This window comes from Nelumbo nucifera, chromosome 4, assembly GCF_055504915.1.
Source record: "Nelumbo nucifera cultivar China Antique chromosome 4, China Antique-T2T, whole genome shotgun sequence".
Lineage (NCBI taxonomy): Eukaryota > Viridiplantae > Streptophyta > Magnoliopsida > Proteales > Nelumbonaceae > Nelumbo > Nelumbo nucifera.
The window spans coordinates 9,433,482-9,458,539 of record NC_142652.1 but is presented as its reverse complement, the minus strand read 5'-3'; the positions used below and the strand labels follow the sequence as shown (position 1 = coordinate 9,458,539).

General features: G+C 40.8%; 1 protein-coding gene across 1 annotated transcript in view; it reads left to right on the top strand.

The window, feature by feature from the left end:
* The first annotated feature begins 6,721 nt into the window (after positions 1 to 6,721).
* RST1 (ARM repeat superfamily protein) overlaps positions 6,722 to 25,058 on the top strand; it is a 63,174-nt gene continuing 44,837 nt past the window's right edge. The window contains exons 1-4 of the mRNA XM_010250308.3: positions 6,722 to 7,243; positions 7,326 to 7,607; positions 7,896 to 7,979; positions 8,138 to 8,414. Of these exons, the coding sequence (XP_010248610.1) occupies positions 6,851 to 7,243; positions 7,326 to 7,607; positions 7,896 to 7,979; positions 8,138 to 8,414 (1,036 nt within the window). The 5' untranslated portion in view covers positions 6,722 to 6,850. The remainder of the gene's footprint in view (positions 7,244 to 7,325; positions 7,608 to 7,895; positions 7,980 to 8,137; positions 8,415 to 25,058) is intronic.

Sequence of the window (25,058 nt, the reverse complement as noted above, 5' to 3'; positions counted from 1 at the left end):
TCCCGTGAGGGTAGGGGTCCAAATTCTAGAGGCCACCTTAGAAGGGTCTAAGAACACATTATCAATAAGTTCAAGGAGGCTCGAAATACTATCAAGGTCTGAATCCCTCACAGCCCTCCTTAGACCCATGTTCCACCCAAACCCTGAACTAGAAGAGGAATGGGTGATGAAAGAAGAAATTGGCTCATGTTTAAGATCATAAAGAGCATACAAAGAAGGAAACCGGTCCTTAAGAGGAGCATCCCCCGCCCAAATTTGTTCCTAAAATTTTATGGAATTACCTGAATTCAAATCATACTTGACAAGAGGGGAGAAAATTGGAAGCATATCATGAATGACTTTTTAAGGTGAAGTGCTTGTGGTCCTTGCTTTGATTCTAGCATCCCATCCATTTTGCTCCAACCCACGTATGCTTGCCACTATTCTAACCCATAGCTTCTCTCGCTCCAAAGGAAACCTCTACAACCAATTCCCCAAAAGGGCTGAATTCCTTTTCCCAATGTTCCCAAGCCCCAAACCCCCAAAATTTTTACTCCTAGTCACCACCTCCAACCAACTTTATGGTCCCTCTTCTCCTCTCCCAACTCCCAAAGGAAATCTCTCATCAACCTCTCCAGCCTACTACAAACCTTCCCTGGAATCTTAAACACTGAAAGGAAGTAAATGGGTATGTTTGCTAACGTGACATTGATTAGTGTAATCCTATCACCCAGAGAGGTAATTATTTTTCCAAGAGACAAGTCTTTTTTCAAATCTTTTCACCACCGGATTCCAAAAGCTCTCTCTTAGGATTATCACCTAGGGGCAACCCTAGATAACTCAACGGCCACCCTGTGACTTCACACCCAAGTACTTCTACACTCTCCTTAATCTCTCTCTCCTCTAGATTCACACCCACTACACAAACTCTTTCCAAGGTTCACCTTCAAATTTGACATTTGCTCAAAAAGATGGATCACAAGTTTCAGATTACTGATGAAGCTCACGTTACCTCATTTACAAAACATGATCGTATCATCAACAAACTGTAAGTGAGTGAGTGGGATGTCTTCCCTTCCAACCCTCCAGCCTCTAATGAGACTCCTAGATTTTGCTCTGTGGATCAATTTCCCCAAAACATCAGCAACCAGTAAAAACAAAAAAGGAGATAAGGGGTCTCCCTGTCTTATACCCCTAGTGGCTGGGAAGAAATCTGCCACTGTCCCATTCACTAGCACTGAATAATGACAATTTCGAACACAACCCATGATCCATTTGCACCATTTAGCCCCGAACCCCATTTTGGACACAACTTTCCTTAAGAATTCCCAATCCACCATGTCATAAGCCTTCTCCATATCCAGTTTACAAACCACTCCCTTCCTTTTTATCCTTCTTAAAACTCTACACACTCTCACTAGCAATGAGGATTTGATTTGTAATCTACATTCCACTTACAAAGGCACCTTGATTGTGTTCAATTATGTCTGGCAATACCTTATTTAGCATCAAAGATAACACCTTTACTATAATCTTGTACAGGCTGTTTACCAGACTGATTGGTCTGAAGTCCCTTGGATGTAAAACTTCTTTCTTTTTGGGAATCAAAGCTATAAAAGTAGAATTCACCCCTGGATTAACAATTCCTCTCCTATGAAATTCCTCAAAAATCATCAGAAGGTCATCTTTCAAAATATCCCAACAATCTTGATAAAAAGCCATTATGGACCCATCCGGCCCTGAAGCTTTTGTTCTGTGCATAGAAAACACAACCTCCTTAATATCTTTCAAGTCAAAGTTCCTTTCCAAACTCCTCCTATTATCCCCCCTACATCTGGCCAATCCAAACCTTCTACCCACACCCTTCCATTTACAGGCCTTCTTAGAATGGATTTAAAGTGTTATACACATGCCCCAACTATCTCCTCTTGTTGAGTTAACTCGGTTCCCAACTATCTCCTCTTGTTGAGTCTTTCTCTTGCAACCATTTACATCTAGATTTTTGCCTCCAACTTATTTTCTCCTTATGTAGGCAATCCTCTAATTGTCTTCTCAAGCCCTTTCTTAGTTCATTGTCTTCCTCTCCAAATTCTCCCATTTTTTCTTTAGAGTCAAGGCTTTAAAGCTGGTCCATCAAATCTCTCTTTTTTTCTTCTAACCTCCCCAAATCCAAGATATTCCACTCATTGATCTTTATTTTCAAAAATTGTAGTTTCTTATGAAATCTCATCCCCTCTCATTCCACCGGTTATATTTATTCCACCACTCCCTTACTCTATTGGTAAACCCGGGATGGAGTAACCACATATTTTCAAATCTAAATGGGGCAAGTCTTCCACTCCTTCTCTCTTCCTTGCATAACACTGTAGGCCAATGATCCGAGGTCACCCTAAGTAGAGCTCTAGATGTCAAGTTCCCCCAGTGTTCTTCCCATTCTACAGAAAAAAGGAACCTATCCAACTTAGAGCATATGGGACTAGCTTGGAGATTTGACCAAGTAAATGTCTTATGGGCCAATGGTATCTCCTTAAGCTCAAAGGCATCCACAAACCTATTAAACTTCCTCATGCTTGTTGTCACCCTCTGATTGGTCTTATTAGTTTCCTTTGGATATCTAATCACACTGAAGTCACCACCCACACACCAAGGCCCCTCCCGCAGTCCTCTTACATTAGCCAATTCCTCCCACAATTCCTTTATCTTTCTGTAGTCATTTGGTCCATAGACATTTGTAAGCACCCACATATCCATCTTCCTTCTGTTTGAAATTCATGAAAATTGTGTATCTTCCAATCAGTTCCTCCAAGCCTTCAACCACTTCCCTCTTCCACATTGTCATTATCCCCCTTGAAGCACCCCAAGAGGGAGCAGCCACCCAACTAATTTCCTCGGCATTCCATACACTTCTTGCCCACCTGTTATTAAACTCCATTCTCTTGGACTCCTGCAATAGAACAATGTCTGGGTCAAACCTCTTTTATTGTTTATCTTTTCCTTGCACTTCCTATCCCCCTCACATTCCAACTTAGTATCTTCATTCTCACTTCATTCCTATTTCCTTTATACCCCTGACCACTACTTTCCCCCTTTCCTTCTCTCTCCTTTTGCTTCGAACTTCTTGTCACCTTCCACATCTCTTTTCAATCTCTCAACTTCACTCAATTTTCTCTTCTTTGTTCTAACCTCCTTCTTCCTCTTCTTAGACCATCTTTTAGTGCATTCAAATCTTATAATCTGCATCCCAACTTCCCTACAAAATCCGCTATCAAATCCTCTTGCTTAGATTCCCCCCCATTACCCTTCCTATACACTCCCCTTCAACCCTATCCTTCTCTCCTTCCCTCCCCTCTTCTCTCCTCTCCATCCTTCCTCCTTATGATAATTATCCCCACCTCCTTTGTGCACTCCATATTATCTTTTCCACCCCGCTCTCCTTTCCTTCCCTCCCCTCTTCTCTCCTCTCCACCCTCTCTCCAATTTATATGTCCTTCAACTTCATTAAATATTCTTTCTATACTTTCCTTCCCACACCTCTCCACTAACTTCCAATCCCCTTCCCAAAGTCTTAGAGGTCTCATCACCTTGACTGACTGCACATACATGGGCTGTAAGACATGAAACGAGAACAAAATCTGGAACAAAGGACACAGAAGACTCGTTAGTAGCATAAACTAAATTCACTCGGTTACCTGGGTTTGATAGAGAGGTTGGGATAGGATTGGTCCCGGCCTCCCTTTCTAGTTCTAGAGGTTGGTAAAGATCTGTCTCCCTGAGTTGGTTGGGAAGTCCATCTGTCCCTTGGTTAACATGGTGATCGTTCCTCTGTACCCCTAATTCACTCATGATTAGTGTGTTATTGCTCTGCTTTAGGTTTTCTTGATTTTCCCTTTCTTTTGTTGCTTGCCCAATCTGGAGTCTTAAGAATAGGTTATTCTGTTCACTGTCTTCAATCTCACCTATTTTATGGAATCCTGAGCTTCCTTCTTCCTTTAACTGACCTTCCTGGCCGCCTAATTCATGCCTCCTTTTCTTCTCTAAGTCCCCCTGAAACAGCCTTGCAATGTTCCACTCTTCCATGTCACCTACACCGTAGCCGCCTTCATTGTCCATGCTGCCAATACTGGTACCATCATCTGTACCGTCTTCTGAATCTTCTTCATCTACACTACACAGTACCCATCCTTCATCCTCCTCCTCCTTCTCTTCAGCTCTCTCCCTTGTGTACCTTGGGTTTGGCTTCTCTGAGAAGCGTTGCCCTAGTCTCAGCTCCTCACTGTTATGACGCAGGACCCACTGGAGGTTCCCTTGTTTGGTCGCTTACTGTTGATGTGAGCCTTTCTCAGCGCCCCTCGCTATTTGGGACGATGATAGACCCAAGTTTTTGTCTACCATCCGTCCAAAACTCCTTCCCTTATCCCGACCGACGTGACCCTTTAAGTTGTCACATGAGTCACTTAAAATCATCCCCGATTTATCCTTTGGCCCGCTCGACCCTCCTATCAACTCGACTGGCTCAGATCGAACCAAACTGCACCCTGGGCCACTCCACTTTTTCGCCACGTCAGCGAAAGATAAGGAGCCCACCTTAGCTTTAATCCTTTCAAAAACATTTGAATTATTTCCTTAAATTCCACCTACACCCCTTTTTGACCGCTCACTCTCTTCCCTCCATGTGTCAACCACCCTTCCAGCTCATCGTCTTCAACCTTGGGCCCTCTTCCCCACCACGCCTGTTCCACTTATGTAGCTACCCACACCTCATACCAAACTTCATCCGAACATATCTTCGTGCTTAATCCCAGCCACATTTACCTTGACGACGACTAAGCTATGTTTATTAGCTTCCACCAAGACTCCTCCTAAACTCTGTACTATATGTTCAAGAACAGATTCGTGCCAAAGGTGGAAGGGGAGACCTACAAACTTTAGCCGAACACAACCATCTTGTACTGCAACTTCATTACAGATGGGACTCCAATTTTGGACCTGTATCAGACCTCCGTCCACCTCTACAGCTTTGAAGCTTAGTTCCTGGTTGCCAACGACTAGCAGGAGACTTTACCAGCAATCTCTAGCTGGCATGTTTATTTTGAAACCATACGAAGTAAAGATAAAACGTGCAAGTACTTGGTATTTGACAATATTGCAGAAGAGTAATTCGATTTGCATATATTTCATATTTGTAGAGTTTTATTGTCGGATGATAGATTCAATATTTTCAATGAGTTTATGAAGTAAAATTTGTAACTACAACAGTCTACAAGTTAAAGATTTACCTCTTTTTTTTGGTGTATTTTTTAAAGGTTCACCTTCTCAATATTGAAAAAGGGTTTTTCAATTGGATTTAGTAGGTCTGCAAACGAATTGAACAATTAGAGTTTTATTCTTATGCCCCGATCAAAAAATTATTTAAATAATTAGAGTTTTATTCCAATTGGATTTGGTTTTTAACCTGCCAATACACCAAAAAATAAGAGATAGAGATAGAAGAAGATCCCGATGTCAGCCATTAGTACTTCCTATGCTACATTTGGTTTGAATCTTGAAACCTGAAAATAAATTTATCTTTAAACTTATAAAAATATAGGTATGAATGTATTATAAAATCTAAAATATATCATAATATAAAAATATATTAATTTTGAACTTTCAAGCTAAATTCAAATTCATCGAATATTTAATTGAATCGAGTTCAAATCAATAAAATATAATTAAGTCAAATCCGAGCTTGAATTCAAGCTTGATAGTATTTTAATCGAGCCAAACCAAGACATGCTAAAGTTTGACACCACTAGGGTTCGTGGGAGATTGAATTGCAAGTGCATGACTAGTGGAGAGTATGCAAGCGCAGCAGATCCGAATTTTCTTCAAAGGCTCCAACTGAGTTTGTTGAAGGACATTTGTCACAGCTTGAATTAAAAGTGCATGGATAGTGCAGCGCATACAAGTGCAGCAGATTCGAGTTCTCTTCGACAGATGTTGGATGTCTTGAATTCGGATTAGCTGAACTCTCGACACTTTGGCTGTTCAGCGAGCTGTAGAAGCGGAACCAATGAGGGGGTTGCATTCTAATAATAAATTCATGGCTCCATTGTAAAAGGTGCAGGCCTTGTGTAATTTATTATCAATATGGAGTCTCATCATTTGGTTCCACAGCCTGCTAAACCTTACTCAGATAGGAGATCGGCTTCCCTCAAGGCAATTCCGTGCCCACATTGTTCCAACCACCTTTTACAGTCTTGCCTTGGGGGAATATGTCCCCATGAAATAAAGCACATAAGCAGGGAGATATTCTCAATGCAAGGTTGTTGAGGCTGCTCGAAACTAAAAGCAAAAATCTGACAAACAACACCTTGACCTTGGTCCCTGGCAGAAGGGCATGACTTATGTCTGATGCTGCTGCTGCCAGTTGGATTGAGATTGGAGAGGCCTGAGTGAGGAATTGAGATCTTTTGCCAATAAAACACGTTCCAACCATCTACTAACTTGATCTAACAGGGCACGTCTCATCATAAGACCGGAACCCACCATAAAAGTGGGACTCGCCATATATGAGATGTGCGTACGAGATCATGCTGATAAAAAGTTGGAATGTGTTTTGTTGGCAGGTGATCGGGAGTGCTGTGCAAGAGGAAAAAAATGGAAAAAGAGAAAAGAAAAGCCCAAATAGTGGCCGAGTTTTGTATAAAAGAGAGCCCTAGGCCTATGAGCCTACCCCAGCCCACGAGACACCAACGAGGCCAGCCCAGCCCAGCCCGCCACAAACTTGTCCTTTTTCTCTTTTCCCACCCTTTTTCCGCTTTTATTATGTTGTTTCTGTTTCTCCTCCTAGTCCAACAGTCCAACTCCAAGTTCCCTCTCAAACCGAAAAATGAATTCGTATACTCTCCTGCTGGAGAAAATCCGAGTTCCTCAACCCTCATTGCAGAAATTTGCAGTGATTTCCATATTCGAAAAGCTTCGTTCAGCTCCTTCTCACCTGGACGTTAACTCCGATTCCGGAAGAGACGCCATTTCTCAGTGCCTGCATTCCAATTCAACTTCTGTTGTCGATCAATCAATTAGAGAGCTATGTCGTCTAGTAAGAGATGGCAAAATTGAGGTTTCTCGTGGATTATTAGAGCTTCAATCAGCGCTCGAGGGTTGCAACTCGCGTTTCGTTGATATTTTTGTTAAAGGGATCGGTTTTCTTGTTCGATTCTCATTCGAAAAGAGCGAGTTATCTTGGCGGTCTGATTCTCCAGAGACTCACCCGTTCGTTAAGGTCTGAAACTGAGTCTTTTTATCTGTGGTTAGTTATTCAATATATGAAGAAGATTGACATAATTTGGGAATTTGCATTGCAGGTCCTTTCTTGTCGAACCGAAGTCCATACTGAACTTGTACAACAGGTGCTTTTATTTATTGTGCAGAATAAGCGCTTGGGAGTCGCGGAAGTCTGTAAATTTTTAGGGCCCTTTTTGAACTTTTCGGTGTTAAGAATACCCTTTTCGGATTCATCATCCTTGTTCACCAGACAATTAATCCTGTCGGTAGCGTCATTATCTTGCTCGTTTCCCTCTGAAGCAGTGCCTGTTGTCAAGCTGTTAACGGGCTGCCTGAAATTTTTTCCTCGCAATAATGCAGAAGTAAGTGGTTCTTTTGTTCTAAGTTTTAGTGAAGTCTTGACTTAATCTGTTTTGATGTCATTTTTTAGATTTCTGCTACGAAATTTATGCTAAGAGAGGAATCCAACAAGGGGGACCAATGAATTCGTGTCAGATAGGTCCTATGCCAATACAAGGTGGTGATGGGGGTTAAGTATATTCCGATCTGACAGAAGAAAAGTGTCCCTCATGTGATTTCCCATGCCCCCAAATCAAAACCTTATATACAATTGCAACTTTTGCTGCTCTTACTCTGAAAAATTTTCACAGGATTTAAAAACCATCCTTTATGTTGCTAAATATCTGGTGGATTCATTTACTGTGGTCTTGATCCAGTTGGTTGAAATTAATTTGGTATGTTTCTGAAGCCTTTCTTTGATACTCCTTTTACTCTGCTGAAATGTATTGAAATATTAGCAGATTTTATGTTTTCTAGCTTTACACATACTTGAATGACTATTTTAATTGCAAGTTCTCTTCTATATTAAGAAATCTCAAATCAATGTTTGCAGAAGGTCAATGAAGCACAGTTATGTGCCTTGGAAATGTTGGAAACTCTTTTACAACTTTGTTCAGATTACTGCAACTGCTTTGGTGGGATTGAACCCATTATGGAACTGTCAAATTGCTTATTTATTGTTCAGAAAGAGCTTGGTCTGCGATATTTACCCGAATTCTCATCAGTTATATTGTCCTTATTTGTGATCATCACTTGGGCAGAATTTGAACATGAGCAACTTGCTGTGCTCAAACTCTCAATTTTATTGCTGAAGTGGAAAAATGAACATGGTGCGTATTATCTATTATTGGAAATAACTTCTGCTGAAGTCATTATGTTAAAGTGCTTCCAAGGATTTAATTGATTTTGAACCATGTTTAGACCTGGTCTGAAATGAAAATTTTTACTGATATTTCAGTGGAATTTTGTGATTGTTCAAAACTTCAAGGGAAACTAAACACCTATGATAAAAAACTATTTAATCTTATCACTTTTTTATTTCCCTTGTTCTTCCTATTTACTTCATTCCTCTATCTGTTAGTTACCGTATTAATTCTCAATTTCATTTAACATCATAGAATTTTATATTAATTCCTTGAATCCTTTCTTATATTAACTCTTTGAATACTGTAAATTATATTACAAGAGTGTAAATGTATACAAGTTAGATCTCGTGCTACAAACAACTGTACACAATGATTGCAATGCTCTCAAAAAAAAAAAAGAAAAAGAAAAGAAGAAAAAAAGGAAGGACCATAAGATTAGCAATTGTTTGAAAATAAGAGATTAAGATTTTTATGAAGACCAAAGAAAATATTATTAAAAGAAAAAGAGAATACAATTTATAGCAGGGTGATGAGGTTTAGTAAGTGCAGCACGGTAGGTTTCATCTAGGTGTTCTTTTCTCTGACTTTCAAGATTCCAATGGTAGAGGCATCTCAGTTGAATGGGACCTTCTCTGTTTGGCCTAATGTTAGAGGTGGTAAAAGAATGAAGGTTTTATGGAATTTAATCACTTTTGCTTTGTGCTAAGGAGTTTTTAAAGAAAGGAAGAAAGAATTATAGTGATTAAAAAGGTGCACCTTAGACGTGCCTAGGCGCATAGGTGAGACACATTGCAAGGTGTATTTGCCTAGGCCCAGGTGCAACCCTTTTGAAAAGGCGCATGCCTGGTGAGCTTTGTGCCTCAGCTCAGGCGTGTGCCTTGTCAAGTTAAGTGGATGGGCCTAGGGATTTGCTGGTCGGCCCCTAGATCCCTGACCAAGCCGCTTGAGGCAAGCCCAAACAAGTCAATGCCAGGTGCTGTATCATCTTAAATTCAAAGATACCAAAGAGCATCTAAGCAAATCTTTGGGATTGTTTAGGGAATGCTCTGGGAAGTAGGTGAATGTTGTTGTTGGTTGTCTTGTTTTGGAGAACAATTGTCATGTTTTTGTGTTTGATGTAATCTCTTTTAGACTTTCTTAATCTTTTTATTTTAGTAGAAACTGAAAAATCAAAGAAAGATTGCTAGAAAATTAAGAGAACAAGGGCTTTGTGAAGAAGATGAAAGAAGATAACAATAATGGGAGATGCCAAAAAGTTCTTTAGCTGCCTCCTTCAATTGTATCCATACTTAATTTTTTAAATAAAAAGACTAAACATCCCTTAACAGGGTGGCTGGACCAAAGGGACCACAAGCTAATGAAAAAAAAGAACAAGTGGGCTTAGGCCCAACAACTAAAAGAACATAAAAAGAAATAAAAACATAAAAGAGAATTGAGCCCATAAAGCTATTGGCGCACTATCTGAACTATCAACAATTTTAATAAAATTTCTTTTACTTTATCATAAAAATACAAAGATAACCAACCCCTCCTCCCTAGGTGACCTGGATTCCTCTAATCCATCTAGCAATGCATTTCTTCCTCTTACTTTCTTATATCTTCAATGTTCATGAAAACCTTCATTTTATAAATTTCTAACTCCTAACTTGTTAAAACTTAAAAGTTGCAATTTTCTGAAAAAGAATGAATTCAGGGTACCATGGTGTTCCTCCACCACTAATCCATCATGGCTGCAAAATTTGAGTAACCATGGTGTTTCTCGAACCGAAAAGGTCTTGATGTCAATTCTGTATGAAATCCCCAGTAGAAGTAGGATTCTGGTTGGATTGTGGACTAATCAGAGTCTCTTGAATCAATTCCAACAGATTCTCCTCCCACTCTCTTGTGAGTTGTGAGTAGGAACTGTCCAGACTCCATCTTTCTCTGGATAAGTGTGTGCCCATTCGACCAACTAGATCAAATGCCACATAATGGTGAATCAATGAGGGCATTTCTAATAATAAAATTTCCAAAACTTCTTATTGCTGCTGATATTCCATTGTTATGACCCCTTCCATATGATTCCTATGCCTCATCACTTTAACTCTTCTCTGTAACTGTGGCAAACCCCAATTTCTGTAAGCCCCTTTTATCTCCTACTGCAAGCAGCCTCTCTTAATCCTTGTTTGGATGATCAACATTAGAAAGAACCAATTCACCTCCCTCATTAACATTCTTGAATCGTATTGAGACGGCAAATCACCAATCATTTCCCCCACCTTAGTAACGATTCTCGGTTTGTAAGTTGTTAGACAATCTCCAACCAATCCTTCTGCTGATAAGGCCAACCATTCCCCAGTATTCAATCCCCAAATCTCATACATAGGTTAATGCCCACTGATTGCAATTTGGACTCCTTTTAAGATAATATCAAATTTATTACCCCTTTCTATATTTTGAACCTATCTGAAGAGAGGGTTTTTTTAATGACAGGTGTTCCATGACAAAATTCTAATTGAGGAGGCTTACTTTGCTCTTCCTTCCCTACCATATCTCCTAATTGCCCATTTGGATTTACAAAACCATGGATTCCATACCTAAATTTCTTCCTCTTAAGATTTAGACCATTTGAAGGTCTTTCTAGAACAAAATGTAGGGAGAAACATGATATAAAATTCTTTTTTTTTTGATAGTTCATTAGTGGAAGTTTATGCAGGGGCGACTCTAGGTGCAATGGTAAAATCTTGGGCTGGTAAGTATGAGAATGCAGGTTCAAGCCTGAGAGTGGCCATTTTATGCACAAAAATTCCAAAGGTTAGGTCCATCTCCAGTCTGCTCCTCCTGAGACCTCGGATAGTCAGGACCATCATTGGGTTATGGCCTTATTGGTGGAATTTTATGCACAAGAATGTTGTCCCATATTGTTCATGAACAAAAAATGTCATTTTGTTTGTTGTTTATTAGAATTGAATGGCTAAGCACTGTTCTCTTTGTATGCTGTAATTTATGGAAACAGGCCCAGAAAGCCCTCAGTCTTTACTTTCTATGCAAAGCAGGTCAGAAAGAACCTAAGGCCGCGTTTGTTTGAGGTGTAAATGTGAACCGGGGTAAGCTTTACACTCTGGTTCAGTTTTGCTAACATTTGGATGAGATGTTATTTTACATCGTAGATGAGTGCAAACTCCACTTTAGGCAAGTTTTACATTGAAAATCGGTGGAAAGTTACCACCAATAAAATCAATGTAAAACTCCATCTTCTCAAATCTCGACGGACTCTCTCTCTCTCTCTCTCTCTCTCTCCTTCTTATTCTTCTTCCTCCCTGGTTTCGCCCTCATCTGTTCCTACTTGCCACTGCAACTTCCAGAAGTAGTGGTTCTCCCCCTTCTCCAATCAGTTACTATTTCTTTTGGATATCTCACTTGCGTCGGCATTCCACTGTAGAGCAGAGAATCTAAGTTTCCAACGATGAAGACTTCACATCGGCGTTGCAGATCTGTGGACTGTATTAAATCACGAGATTTGCAAGACGAGCAGCGCATCTCAATCATATTTGAACAAAACATTACCTTCTCTGCTCAGCCTCCGCACCACAAGCTTCTTCACCAGCGTAAGAAGTTTCCATCTGTTCCTTCCCCTAGGTTGGTACCAAACGACAATGAACCGGAGCTCGCACCTCTTCTTAGCGCTGCAATGGTCAACTGGGTTCGACCGGCGTTCCCACCATCTCAGAGCGCAGAAGATATGTTCTTGTCCATGGCGCAGGGCAACTGGGTTCCCATTCAAGTTTTCTTGACCTCTCTGGTGTTGGAACTCGAGTCCAGGAGTTTCGTTGCATCTTCATTACAGAGACAGCAACTGTAGTCGTGGTGTGGGTGAAGAGGACGTTTGGATGCAGCAACTGTAGTCCTCTTTGGATCTCTGCCAGAGGCCGGAGGAAGAGGACGTTTCAGAGCAGAAACAGAAGTAACCCAGGAGAATTTCAGAGCAGGGAGAGTTCCAGAGAGCAAAAACTAGGTTTGACGGAAGAAAGAGTTTCAAAACAGAAACAGAGTGGGAAGCTTCACTTTTACACTGTGGCAACCAAACGCCATCTGCGTAAAAATTCAAATCCATTTGGTTTCATTTTCCATCGATCACTGAAGACTGAACCGGCACCACCTAAAGTGATTGAATAATCACTACAAAAGCAAACCAGATTTGGAACTGAGTGAAAATGAACCTAAATGGTTCTTAAGGTTTGGGAAAAAATGGAATTGAGAGGATTTGGGGATGTGGAGGCAGGGGCCGAAGGGCTACAGGGTAGGGATCTGAGGGTTCTGTGAATAATTGGGTCAAGGGTGGGAAAGGAGCAGGGAAGGTTGAAGAGAGAGCGAAGGGAATTCAGCAGGAGGAGAGATAGCCGGGGGAGGTTTAGAAAGGAATAAGGGAGAAGGGAGTAAGGAAGAAAGCATTGCATCAGGGATTCTGGGGTACAGGAAGAAGTGGGGGTGGAGAATGAAAAGGACGGGAGGGAGGAGGAGTAAGAAGGGGAAGTGCTAAGGCAAAGGAAACAGGAAGAGAGCAGGTCTATCAGAGGAGATGAAAATACAGAACTGGGCCTCTGGAAGACAAAGGCGAAGTGGTTGAGATTGATGAAACACATTCTGCTATTTGGGATTGGTTGTTTTCTTTGTTTGGTTGCAGGTGAACTCCCCTTCCAAGTATACAAGGTTTGTTTGCTTCTTCCTCTGTTAGGTGGTCAAAGAAGAGTAGAATAATGTGGAGATGTGTATGAGCTGCTATTTGCTAGATGATCTGGGAAGTAAGGAACTCACAGACTTTTACTGAAAAGGAAAGAAGTAAAGATGCAATAATTGAAGGTGTAACTATCAGAGTGCAGTGGGTAAAATCATTAGAGCTATTTAAAGATATATCTACAGATGTATTGATTAGAAATTGGAAGGAAGTGGCTAATTCATCTCCAGTCCAAATGAAAACCAACCCCCTTTGGTCTACACCAGCTCCTGAATTTATCAAATTGAACTTTGATGGGAGCAGTGAAGGTAATCTGGGACTTTCAGGTATTGGAGGAACCTTCAGAGAACTGATTTTTGTTGAAGACGATTCTAAGGTGGTTATAGAATGGTTGCAGCTCAGAAAATAGAATTTTTAAGGATACAAGAATCAAAATTGGAGGAGGCTGATTGGAGGATCATAAGTGAAAGCAGGGTCTCAAGAAATTGGGGTTGGGTGGTGTTGGAAGCAGAAGGTCAGGGGGATTAATCTCTATTTGAGATTCAGGGTAGGGAGCAGATGTGGAGGAGATGGAGGTGTTTCATGATGCAGGGTTCAATCTGTGGCTGTTCAGGGGTGTTTTCAATGTGGCCAGAAGGGTTGGGGAGATGGAAGGGGGAGGGATTGAAGCGGTGTCTGGGGCTGTGTGGGGATTTGGAAAGTTTATACTGTGATCTTTGGTAGCTGGTCATGAGTTCTCGGGATTGCTATAGCAAAATGTTATTTGGAGTTGCATCCTCTGTGCAGTGTGCTGGGAGGTTTGGAAGGAAGGATCAGAAGAATTTTTGAAGGAAAATTGAAAAGCACTGGAGATATAGGGTCATTCATCAGTTCGAAGTTAAATGGATGGGTTTTAGTACTTCCAGAATTTGGTAGCCTCAGCAAAGAAACCTTTGGAGTGGAATGTTGGTGTTACTGGATTTTTTTTTTTTGAGTTTTTCTTTTTGGTATCTTGGATTAGTGATCTGCTTTTTTTTTTGTTCTTTTCCAGTTTTGTTTGTTGGGTGATGACTCCTTGTCACCTATAATGTGTACCTTGCTTTATTTTTCAATAAATTTTCTTCTTTATTTATCTTAAAAAATGGAACTGATGAAGATTCAGTAGCAAAGAAAATGCAGAGGAACAATTAATGGGAAATTAAGATTTATGAGACATGTAGAAGTTTAGGGGGTAACCTAAACTGCAAGAAGAACACACGAACAAAAAATTTATCAAAAAAAAAAGAACACACGAACAATGACAATAACAAACCTAACTATCAAAAAAAAAACCTGGAATATTGAAGTAGAATTTAGTAGAATACTATTCAACCAATAACTAAGCTAATTGCAGTAAACCAAAGATAGGTCCTATTGGAGTCAGCACCATTAGGTTCCTCTAGGAGTTGATACCTAGAGATGGAGTCAACACCTTCATAAGCTTGGAGTCAGCACCAAACCAGAAAGCTTGCAGGAGTAATTCAAAATTCATTCATTCATCATCTCAAAATAGTCATTACAATGGTTTATATAGATGAGCACCAATACTTTTTGAGATGTACAATATAATTAGCTTTCTAATTAAGTGTAACCAATGTTTTAAAAGCCAACCTGGAACCAGGTTAGTGGTTCAACCACCCATTCCGAACAGATCAGCCCATGACATTTTACAAAAATAAAAAATAAAAAATAATTAAAATAAAATTGGCTCAAAAAACTGTTGGCTGGGTTGATGGTTCGATTGCTCAGGTCAGCAGGTTGCTGACCAATTCAATGGTTTTTGGGAAAATAATGGTTCGCGGCTAAAATGGAACCTATATCCTAGTTGGTTTCCAGGCCAAACAGTGATGGTTCGGGTCAACAGTGGTTTTAAAACCTTTAGTGTAACTAAACAAGGAAAGAAACAAAATCTAGAACATTCTCTCAATCTCTATCAAAACTAAAAGGGGAGAGATAATTCTAAAACACCTTCTCAATCTTTGACTCATATGATGTCAAATCAAATCTTTGATTGAGAATCTGCAAGGATCTCAATTTTTTGATTGAGAGAATCTGTGTCCCACTTGAGTTGGCCATCACTGCTGGGATGGGCCTAGCACATGGGCTGTCTTGCATGTGGTCTGCAAATATGGGTTGCTGGCCCATGCTTTATGGCTCAGTCTTTTTTCTTGCCCATTTCTTTTCTCTATTAGTAGTGTAGGGATGCCTTTTTTAATTAATTAAGTTCTCTTTTGCTGTTGCTGATTGTTGAGTGGGCCGACTTGTGTTTAGTTTATTTCCTTTTAAATTAAGATGTTGTTGGGCCTTGGGCCCATTAGTTTTTATTTTTTAAAGAGCTGTAATTACTTAGGTTGAGTTGCCGCCCTACTAAGGGCATCTTTGTAATATCTCATACTTAAGTTAATTATAAATAGAATGAGGGGCTGGCGGCTAGGGTTAAGTTAATCTATCCTAGTCGACCTTCTTCTCTTTTCTTCCCTTTCCTCTGTCTCTTGCTGAAATCCCCAACTTTCTACTCTTCCTTCACAAGAAGCTTGGCCGAAATCAGCACATAAGGTTTTCTACTTGGTATCAGAGCGGGTTGAAGGTTCTTGAAGAGATTCGTTCCTGCAGCCCTAGATCAGCCGACTGCATGGAGATTTAAGAGGCTGATCGAAGCTTTCAGGTAAGCCCAGTTTTTGGATTTTCTTGGTGGATCTGTATGCCCTGTAGTTGGTCTAGGGTTTCTCATCAGAATCAGGAAAAACTGGAGAAAGGGGAAGAGTTCCATAGGGTTCCTCTGGGTTTTTTGTAAGGGGCGATTCAAGTTCCATGTGGTTTGGAGGCCTCTAGAGAGGGCGGTTGCTTCTTCTCTCTCTTCTCCCCATCCCACCGAAAAGGAATCTTTCGTGGGAAGAAAGTCTAGGACACCAAAGGAGTGTCGTTGGTTCCAGAAGGTATTCTGTTTATTCTTGTTGCATTTTTTAGCTGTTTTCTGTACCTCTTTGAGACACAGAGTTGAATATAAGCCCGGGAATGAAATGAGACCAGTGGGAGGAGGTGCTGGAGACCCCTTCGGAGCCGGAACCATTACTACAGTTAGGTTGGATGGTACAAATTACTTGGAATGGTCCCAATCTGCAAAGATAGCCATCGGGGCTCGTGGAAAATTGGGATATATTACTGGTGAAGAGGTAAAACCCGAAACTGGCAACTCCCGGTGGGTGCAAGAAAATTATATGGTAATGACATGGTTGTGCAATTCTATGTTGCCACATATAAGTAAAAACTTTTTATGGGAAAACACTGCTAAGGAGATATGGGATTGGGTGGCAGAGACCTATTCACAGAAGGAGAATGTTGCTAGGGCTTATCAACTAAGAAATCAGATTATTGCTACTAGGCAGGGAGATAGATCTGTTGCAGCTTATTTTTCAGTCCTTAAGACCCTGTGGCAGGAGATTGATCATCTAGAGACCTTTGCTTGGGAAACCACCAAGGATGCAGCTACCTATCAAAGACACTTAGAGAAGTATAGGGTGTTCGAATTCCTTGCTGGCCTTAACCCTGAGTATGACATTGCACGACAGCATCTTCTTTCCAGGGATAGTGTCACTCTCTCCCAAGCATATGCATTCGTGTCAGGAGAGGAGTGCAGGAGGGATGTAATGATGAAGAATCTCATGACTGATCAGTCTGCTATGGTAAGTGCTGTGAAACCTAAACAGAATGGCAATGAGAACAAGAAGGAAGACAAAAGAGACTTAGTCTGTGACTACTGTAACAAAACGAAGCATACAAGAGATACTTGCTGGAAGCTTCACCCACATCTTGTGCCGACCAGATTGAAGAATAAGAAAGGAAATGCACATATGGCAGTTACTGGTGACACTCCGGCCCCCTCTACTACAACTGCCTTGGAGTCTGTTGCAGCTGCTGCAATAAGGGCCGAGCTTGAGAGGTTTGGGTTACTTCTGAATCAGAGGGATACAACTAGTTCCAATTCAGCCGCAACCGGACAACAAGGTACATGTAGCACAGGTGGAACTCACTCTACCTCCCTTGCCCACACAGGTAGTCCACATGTCACTGCAAACTATGTTTCTGCTTCAGGTAAGGAGTGATCTCCTTGGATTATAGACTCTGGAGCCTCAAAGCACATGACCCATTGCTCCACCATTTTCTCCTCTTACCAGCTCAGTTCTGGCAGAGATAGGGTCTCCACAGCTGATGGATCCCATGTTCCTATTGCTGGGAAGGGATCTGTCAAGATTAATGATTCCATTTGTTTACCCTCTGTCCTCCATGTTCCTAGATTGAGCACCAACTTGTTATCTGTTAGTAGTTTGATTAAGAATCTGAACTGCTCAGTAATTTTTTCTCCTGGACATTTGTATTTTGCAGGATTTGGATTCAAAGAGGACGATTGGGAGTGGTCGTGAAGTGAATGGAATCTACCTCCTGGATACTCTTCCAATTCACCAAAGTCATCATGTTTGCAAGGACAGTGAGTCAAAACTTGTGGATCAGATTATACTTTGGCATAATCGTCTGGGCCATTTGTCTTTTTCTTCTTTAAGTTCTTTGTTTCCAAAACTGTTTGAGTTTGTGAGTCTGTCAAGGTTGAAGTGTGAAGGTTGTGAACTTGGAAAGCATTGTAGACACTCTTTTAAACCGAGTAATAAAAGATGTTCTTCTCTTTTTGATGTTATTCATTTGGATGTGTGGGGCCCTTATCATGTTCCCTCTATGGGCGGCTATTGCTATTTTCTCCTGTTTGTGGATGATTTCTCTCGATATTCCTAGATTTACTTGATGAAATCACGTGATGAGGTACCATCCTTGGTGAGACAATTCCATCAGATGGTATTAACACAGTTTGGAACTAGAATCAAGATGTTCAGATCTGACAATGCTAGGGAATGTTTTGAGAGACATCTTGCCTCATATCTGTTGGAGTATGGTGTTGTCCATCAGAGTAGCTGCTCCTACAGTCCACAGCAAAATGGTGTTGTAGAGAGAAAGAACAGACACATTGTTGAGACGGCAAGAAGCATTATGATCACAGCGATAGTTCCGGTTCGTTTTTGGGGTGATGCTGTTCTCACGGCAGTATATCTGATTAACAGGATGCCTTCTCGTATACTTGGATTCAACACTCCATTCGGCCTTCTTTTTCCTCAGGGGGAGATGTTTCATATTCCTCTAAGGGTGTTTGGGTGTGTCTGCTTTGCGCATATTCTTGGTCCTTACCGTTTGAAGCTTGATCCCAAGGCAAAGAAATGTGTCTTCCTTGGATATGTAGAGAATCAGAAAGGGTACCGCTGCTATGATCCAGTCTCTGGGAACCAGTTTGTTACTATGGACATCACCTTTTTCGAATCTACATACTTCTTCTCAAGGAATCCTTCTCAGGGGGAGTGTTTTGGGGAAGTAAGTCAGTAGTCTATCCCTCTCTCAGTTTCAGTTCCTGTGCCTACTACTATGCTTGACAACCATCCAATGTCACCTACCTTGTCCCCCCCTTTGCGTTCCGTCTCACAGTATTACTCACGGCAGAGACTTCATAAGGAGGTTGATTCCACTACAGTAGAACTCACACCACTTCCTGTCGATCCCTTGGAGACTCCAGATTTGACTGATATAGATCCAAGTATTCCTCTTGATCCCTCTACTATTTCAGTTCCCATTGGTCCCACTAACACTGTTGCAGATAACCTTGATCTCCCTATTGCTCTTAGAAAAGGGAAGAGGAAGTGCACTGCTCATTGCATATCACAATACTTATCCTACATTGGACTTTGTCTTTCCTACCGTGCTTTTCTCTTTTCTCTTGATTCCGTGTCTATACCCAAAGGTGTTAGTGAGACTCTCTCCAAACCTGAGTGGAAGGTCGCTATGCAAGAAGAGATGGAGGCTTTGATTAAGAATTAGACATGGGAGATTGTGGACCTACCAGAAGGCAAGGAGGCAGTTGGATGCAGATGGGTTTACACAGTAAAGTATAAGGCAGATAGAAGCATAGAGAGGTACAAGGTAAGGCTTGTTGCAAAAGGATACACACAAACCTATGGCATTTATTATCTAGAGACCTTTGCACCAGTTGCAAAGATGACCTCTGTTCGGATACTCCTTTCTCTTGCTGCCTCATACTCTTGGCCCTTGTTTCAACTGGATGTGAAGAATGCTTTCCTAAATGGGGATCTGCAAGAAGAGGTGTATATGGATCTTCCAGCTAGTTTTTATGATAATGCTAAAGAGGGAAAGGTATGCAAGCTGAAGAAGTCACTATATGGCTTGAAACAATCCCTCAGAGCATGGTTCGACAGATTCAGAAAGACCCTGATTGTTTTTGGCGACACTCAAACTTAATCTGATCACACCTTGTTTGTAAAGCGCAGGGGATCCTTGGTGTCAATCCTAATTGTTTATGTGGATGATATTGTTGTCACTGGGAATGATTTGAGTGAGATTGATAGTCTGAAGAGGAACCTGCATAAGGAATTTGAGATTAAGGACCTTGGAGAACTGAGATACTTCTTAGGCATTGAAGTTGCAAGATCGAAACATGGAATTTTTATATCTCAAAGGAAGTATGTCTTGGACCTTCTCCAAGAAACAAGGAAACTTGGAAGAAAGGCAGCTAGCACCCCCATTGATCAGAACCATAGAATCAGTGCATCAGAAGGTGAACCAGTAAAGGACCTTGGGAGGTACCAAAGACTTGTGGGTCGGCTACTATACTTGTGCATGACAAGACCGGACATCTCCTATGTAGTAAGTGTAGTGAGCCAATACATGCATGCTCCACGAGACCAGCACTGGAAGACAGTTGACAGGATCCTTGCTTATCTGAAGGGACATCTAGGCAGAGGCATATTGTTTACTGATCATGGACAGCTCAAGCTAGAGACCTATACAGATGCGGATTGGGCAGGATGCCTCGATGACTGAAGATCAACTTCAGGAGTGTGCACCCTAGTTGGGGTTAACCTAGTCTCATGGAAGAGTAAAAAACAAACAGTTGTGGCAAGATCAAGTGCAGAAGCCGAATATAGGGCCATGGCACATGGAGTTTCAGAACTTCTCTGGATCCATTCTCTATTGGAAGAAATCGGTGTTCAGGCAGAAGAACCTATGATGCTATACTGCGATAACCAGGCAGCAATTAATATTGCTCATAATCCAGTCCAACATGACCGAACTAAGCACATTGAAGTAGATAGACATTTTATCAGAGAAAGGGTAACTTCTGGAGAAGTTTGTCTTCCATACATTTCTTTTGATCTGCAGCTTGCTGATGTCCTCACAAAAGGCGTTGCAAAGAATAAGTTGGAGCATGATCTATGCAAGTTGGGGATGTATGACATCTACTCCCAACTTGAGGGGGAGTGTTGAGTGGGCCGACTTGTGTTTAGTTTATTTCCTTTTAAATTAAGATGTTGTTGGGCCTTGGGCCCATTAGTTTTTATTTTTTAAAGAGCTGTAATTACTTAGGTTGAGTTGCCGCCCTACTAAGGGTTAAGTTAATCTATCCTAGTCGACCTTCTTCTCTTTTCTTCCCTTTCCTCTGTCTCTTGCTGAAATCCCCAACTTTCTACTCTTCCTTCACAAGAAGCTTGGCCGAAATCAGCACATAAGGTTTTCTACTCTGATAAAAAAGGAAAAAAGAAAAAGAAATACAAATATCTGTACATTTTTTGGTACATAAAATGGTTTATTTATCTTTCAAAAAATAACAAATTATATTGGAATTGAAGAGGTGGATGTCAGAGAATCTCAGGGTCTATTGGAAGAGGGAGATAGGGTGTTAAGGGGGTTGCTCAAGAGACAATTGGAAGACATTTTTCTAAAGGAGGAGATTAGTTTGAGACAAAAATTGAGGGTTCAATGGCTTCAAGAGGGAGATAGAAATACAAAATATTTTCATGCTATGGCTAGTGCAAGAAGAAAGAATTTTATCTCTAAGTTGGAGATAGATGGTGAGGTCATATCTTAGCAGGGAGCAATTGCAAAGGCTTTTGTGGAAAACTTTAAATCAATTTATATAAGGCCGTTAGATGAAAATTTCTGGGCTGATGGTTTGGATTGGTCTAGCCTTTCGGGAGACCAAAAGTTTTGGTTGGAAAGACCTTTTGAGGAGGAGGAGATCAAGAAGGTGGTGTTTTCTTTGGATAGAGCCAAAGCACCAGGGTCAGATGGTTTCACAGTGGCTTTCTATCAAGATTGTTGGGAAGTGCTAAAAGAGTATCCAATGGGGGCTTTCAATGAGTTCTTTGAAAGGGGAATAATAAATCTAGGTGCGAACTCCACATTTATTGCCTTGATTCCTAAAAGACATGGAGCTAGTCATCCAAAAGACTTTAGACCCATCAGCTTGGTGTATAGCTTGTACAAAATTCTAGCTAAGGTCTTGGATCTAAGAATCCGGGAAGTCCTCCCCTCCCTCGTAACTTCCAATCAAGGGGCTTTTGTCCAAGATAGGCAAATCACTGATCAAATCTTAATTGGGAATGAATGTATTGAGGAAATGAAGAGATCAAATAAAAAATGATTAATCTGCAAGTTGGACTTGGAAAAAGCCTATGACTTAGTTGATTGGACTTTCTTAATTGAGGTTTTAAGGCAATGTGGGCTTGGTGAGAGATGGTGCAAATGGATTTGGGGTTGCTTAAGATCTTGTCACTACTTTATCTTAGTTAATTGCATAGTGGCGGATTTCTTTCCAGCTAAACATGGGTTAAGACAAGGAGATGCTCTCTCCCCTTTTCTTTTCACACTTATAGCTGATTGTCTAAGCAGAATTATCCTAAGGGCTGATCAGCGAGGGTTGTTGAGAGGGTGGAGAGTAGGAAGAGAGGGTGCGCCTATTACCCATTTACAGTTTGCAGATGACACTATTCTTTTTTGTGAAGGAACTGAGTTGGAATGGGTAAGGAACATGAAGTTTTCAGTGCAGCTCTTTGAAAGGATGTCAAACCTTAGGATCAATTTTGAGAAAAGTTGCGTAGTGGGGGTAAATATGGGGGAAGGGGAATTGGTAGAATGTGCAGAGATTTTAGGTTGTAGTGTTGGATCGTGGCCTTTGACCTATCTAGGGGTGCCCCTTGGAGCTAACCCAAAAGAAGTTGGTTTCTGGAATCCGGTCTTAGGAAAATTCTCCAAAAAGTTAGCTAGTTGGAATAAAGGGTATTTGTCATTAAGGGGCAGGATTACAATGATAAGCTCAACACTAGCCAACTTACATGTCTACTATTTGTCAGTTTTCAAGGCTCCAGTCAGTGTTTGCAAAAGCTTAGAGAATATGATGAGGTATTTCTTGTGGGAACCAGGGAGGAAAAGAAATATAATAGGGTAAGTTGGGAGGTTGTGTGTAGGAACAAAAAAGAAGGAAGGTTGAGTTTAGGCAATATACAGAAAAGGAACTTAGCATTACTTGGGAAGTGGTTATGGAGATTGCCTAGGGACAAGGAGCATTCATGGGCTAAGGTGATAGTGAGCATTCATGGGCTCTTGGACAATGGATGGGATGCTGGTCTACTGCCTAGGGCAACCCGGAAGATGCCTTGGAAGGCTATCAGTGCAATTTTACCTACATTCATCCCCTACATCAGGTACAATCTTTGTAATGGTAATGGTATAAAATTTTGGGAACATATATGGATAGGCACCTCCCCCCTAAAGGATCAATTTCCTTCACTGTATGCCCTCTCAAGCCTTAAAAATGAGCCAATTTCCAAATTCTGTGTTCAATTATCTTCAAATAATGGGGTTAATTGGGATTTGGGCTTCCGAAGGGGTATCAGAGATTCAGTGTTTCAGAGTGTAATTAACCTATTACAGCTGTTGGAGGGAGTTTTTCTTGAGCTATCTGAACCTGATAGTCGAATCTGGACCTGTACAACCTCTGGCTCCTTTTCTTGTGCTTTTTTCCTCAAAATTTTGTTACAGCCCTCCCCTAGTATTCTGCCTTCTTTTCCTGTGAAAGAGGTATGGCGCAGACCTGTCCCGCCAAGGATTGTGGCTTTTTGTTGGGAAGTTGTACATGGAAAGGTTAACACACTTGATCTTCTTCAAAGAAAGCGGCCCAATATGTGTTTATCCCCTCACTGGTGTGTCTTATGTAAGGCTGATGGTGAGAGTTTATATCACTTATTTGTCTCTTGTTCTTTTACTACTTCGGTTTGGGAATGGTGCTTCTCTTTGTTTGGGTGTAGGTGGATCCCTCCTGTGAGTGTATGAAGCATGTTTGATGTAACTGCATTTTCATGGCCAAAAAAGAAAGGGAGAACTATGAGGAGGTGTATAAGAGTTGTTACATTGTGGACGATTTGGGAAGAGTGGAACCCAAGAATCTTCTTGGATAAAGCAAGAAGTAAAGAAGAAGTTTTTGAAGCAATTGAAATTAAAGTGGTGCACTGGCTGAAGTCCCTAAAAGATTTCTCTAGTGTTTCAACAACTGATATATTGAGGAACTGGAGGGCAGTGGCGGATTCTTCCTTTGTTAAGGCTGTCTCAATTCATCATTGGAGCCCACCAGACGGGCTTTATTAAATTAAATTTCGATGGTAGTAGCATAGGGAATCCAGGTTCCTCTGGCATTGGAGGTGTATTTAGAGATGAAAGGGGCAGAATTATTGCACTATATTTTGGGCCGGCAGGGGAAGGAGACTCATTGAGGGCAGAAGTCATGGCTGTAATGGAAGGCATACAAAGGGCGAAAGCTCTGCACATCAACAAACTAAGTGTGGAGGGAGACTCAAAATTGGTGATCAACTGGCTACAGGATGAGGGAGTGAAAATGTGGATTTACAATAATGAAAGGAAAAAATTCAGATGGTTAACTAGAGACATGGAAGGACAGGGTGGGTCAAGCGGAGTGCAAATGCCATAGCTGATTTATTAGCTAAGCAAGGGGCGGAGAGAGATTCATTGTTTTGGGCACAATTGTAAGGGATTTGGGGGTTTTGTGGGGAGAGATAAGAATTTTTATCTCTCATGAACTTAAACTGTTTTAACAGTCTGTACTTATCACTTTCTTCTCAGATTAATAAAACTGATGTTATTGATAAAAAAGAACAAATTATACTATAAAAGTATCTGTATATGTTAAAATTCTGTACACAGTATGATATTAATCTATACATGTTAGAATTTTAATTAGATTTGTCAAGACTTAAAAGTTTTGAGGAATGACATTTAGTTTCAAGAACTAGATACAAAAGCATGATATAGGTAATATTAAATGGGATATCCTTACCTGTACCTTTGTCCAGGGTTTTAGGAATGAAGAATTGTATTCTTGTTTCCTGTATCGATATCTGAGCATTGCAACCATTTCCTTTGGCCAATAAATGGGAATTGATAGCTCCTACTCTATTATAGATATCTACTGTTGCAAAACAGTTTCCAGCATAGACAGGCATTAGTGTATCACAAAGATGTTATTAGAAATGACTTTTAACATGATTCTTTCAATATGCCTATAGGTTGTGATCTAATGATTGATGGGAGGATGAAACTTTCATCTTACCTACCTGGACCAAAAGCAACATGAGGCAGATGAGATAGGCTGGTTGCAACTACAATTGTTTCTTTGCTTTTAAGCATAACATGGCAAAACAGGCAACACAAGTTCCTTGGCTTCTGAAGTACACATGTCACAATTTAAAACATTGTGACTGCTACCTTTACCTTAAGAATGGGATCTTTTGGTTTTCTAGTGGTGGTGCTGGTTTGGTGTTATCATGCTATTGGAGTAAATGTATTATGTAGGTTTTCTTATAATACTAACATAATAAACTATAACTTTTCTATCTGTTATTATGGTAGCTAAGTTAAGCTCTGTACCTATATCTCTGTGTGACTCTAACCCTGTTCCTGGCGTTTCATGCCTT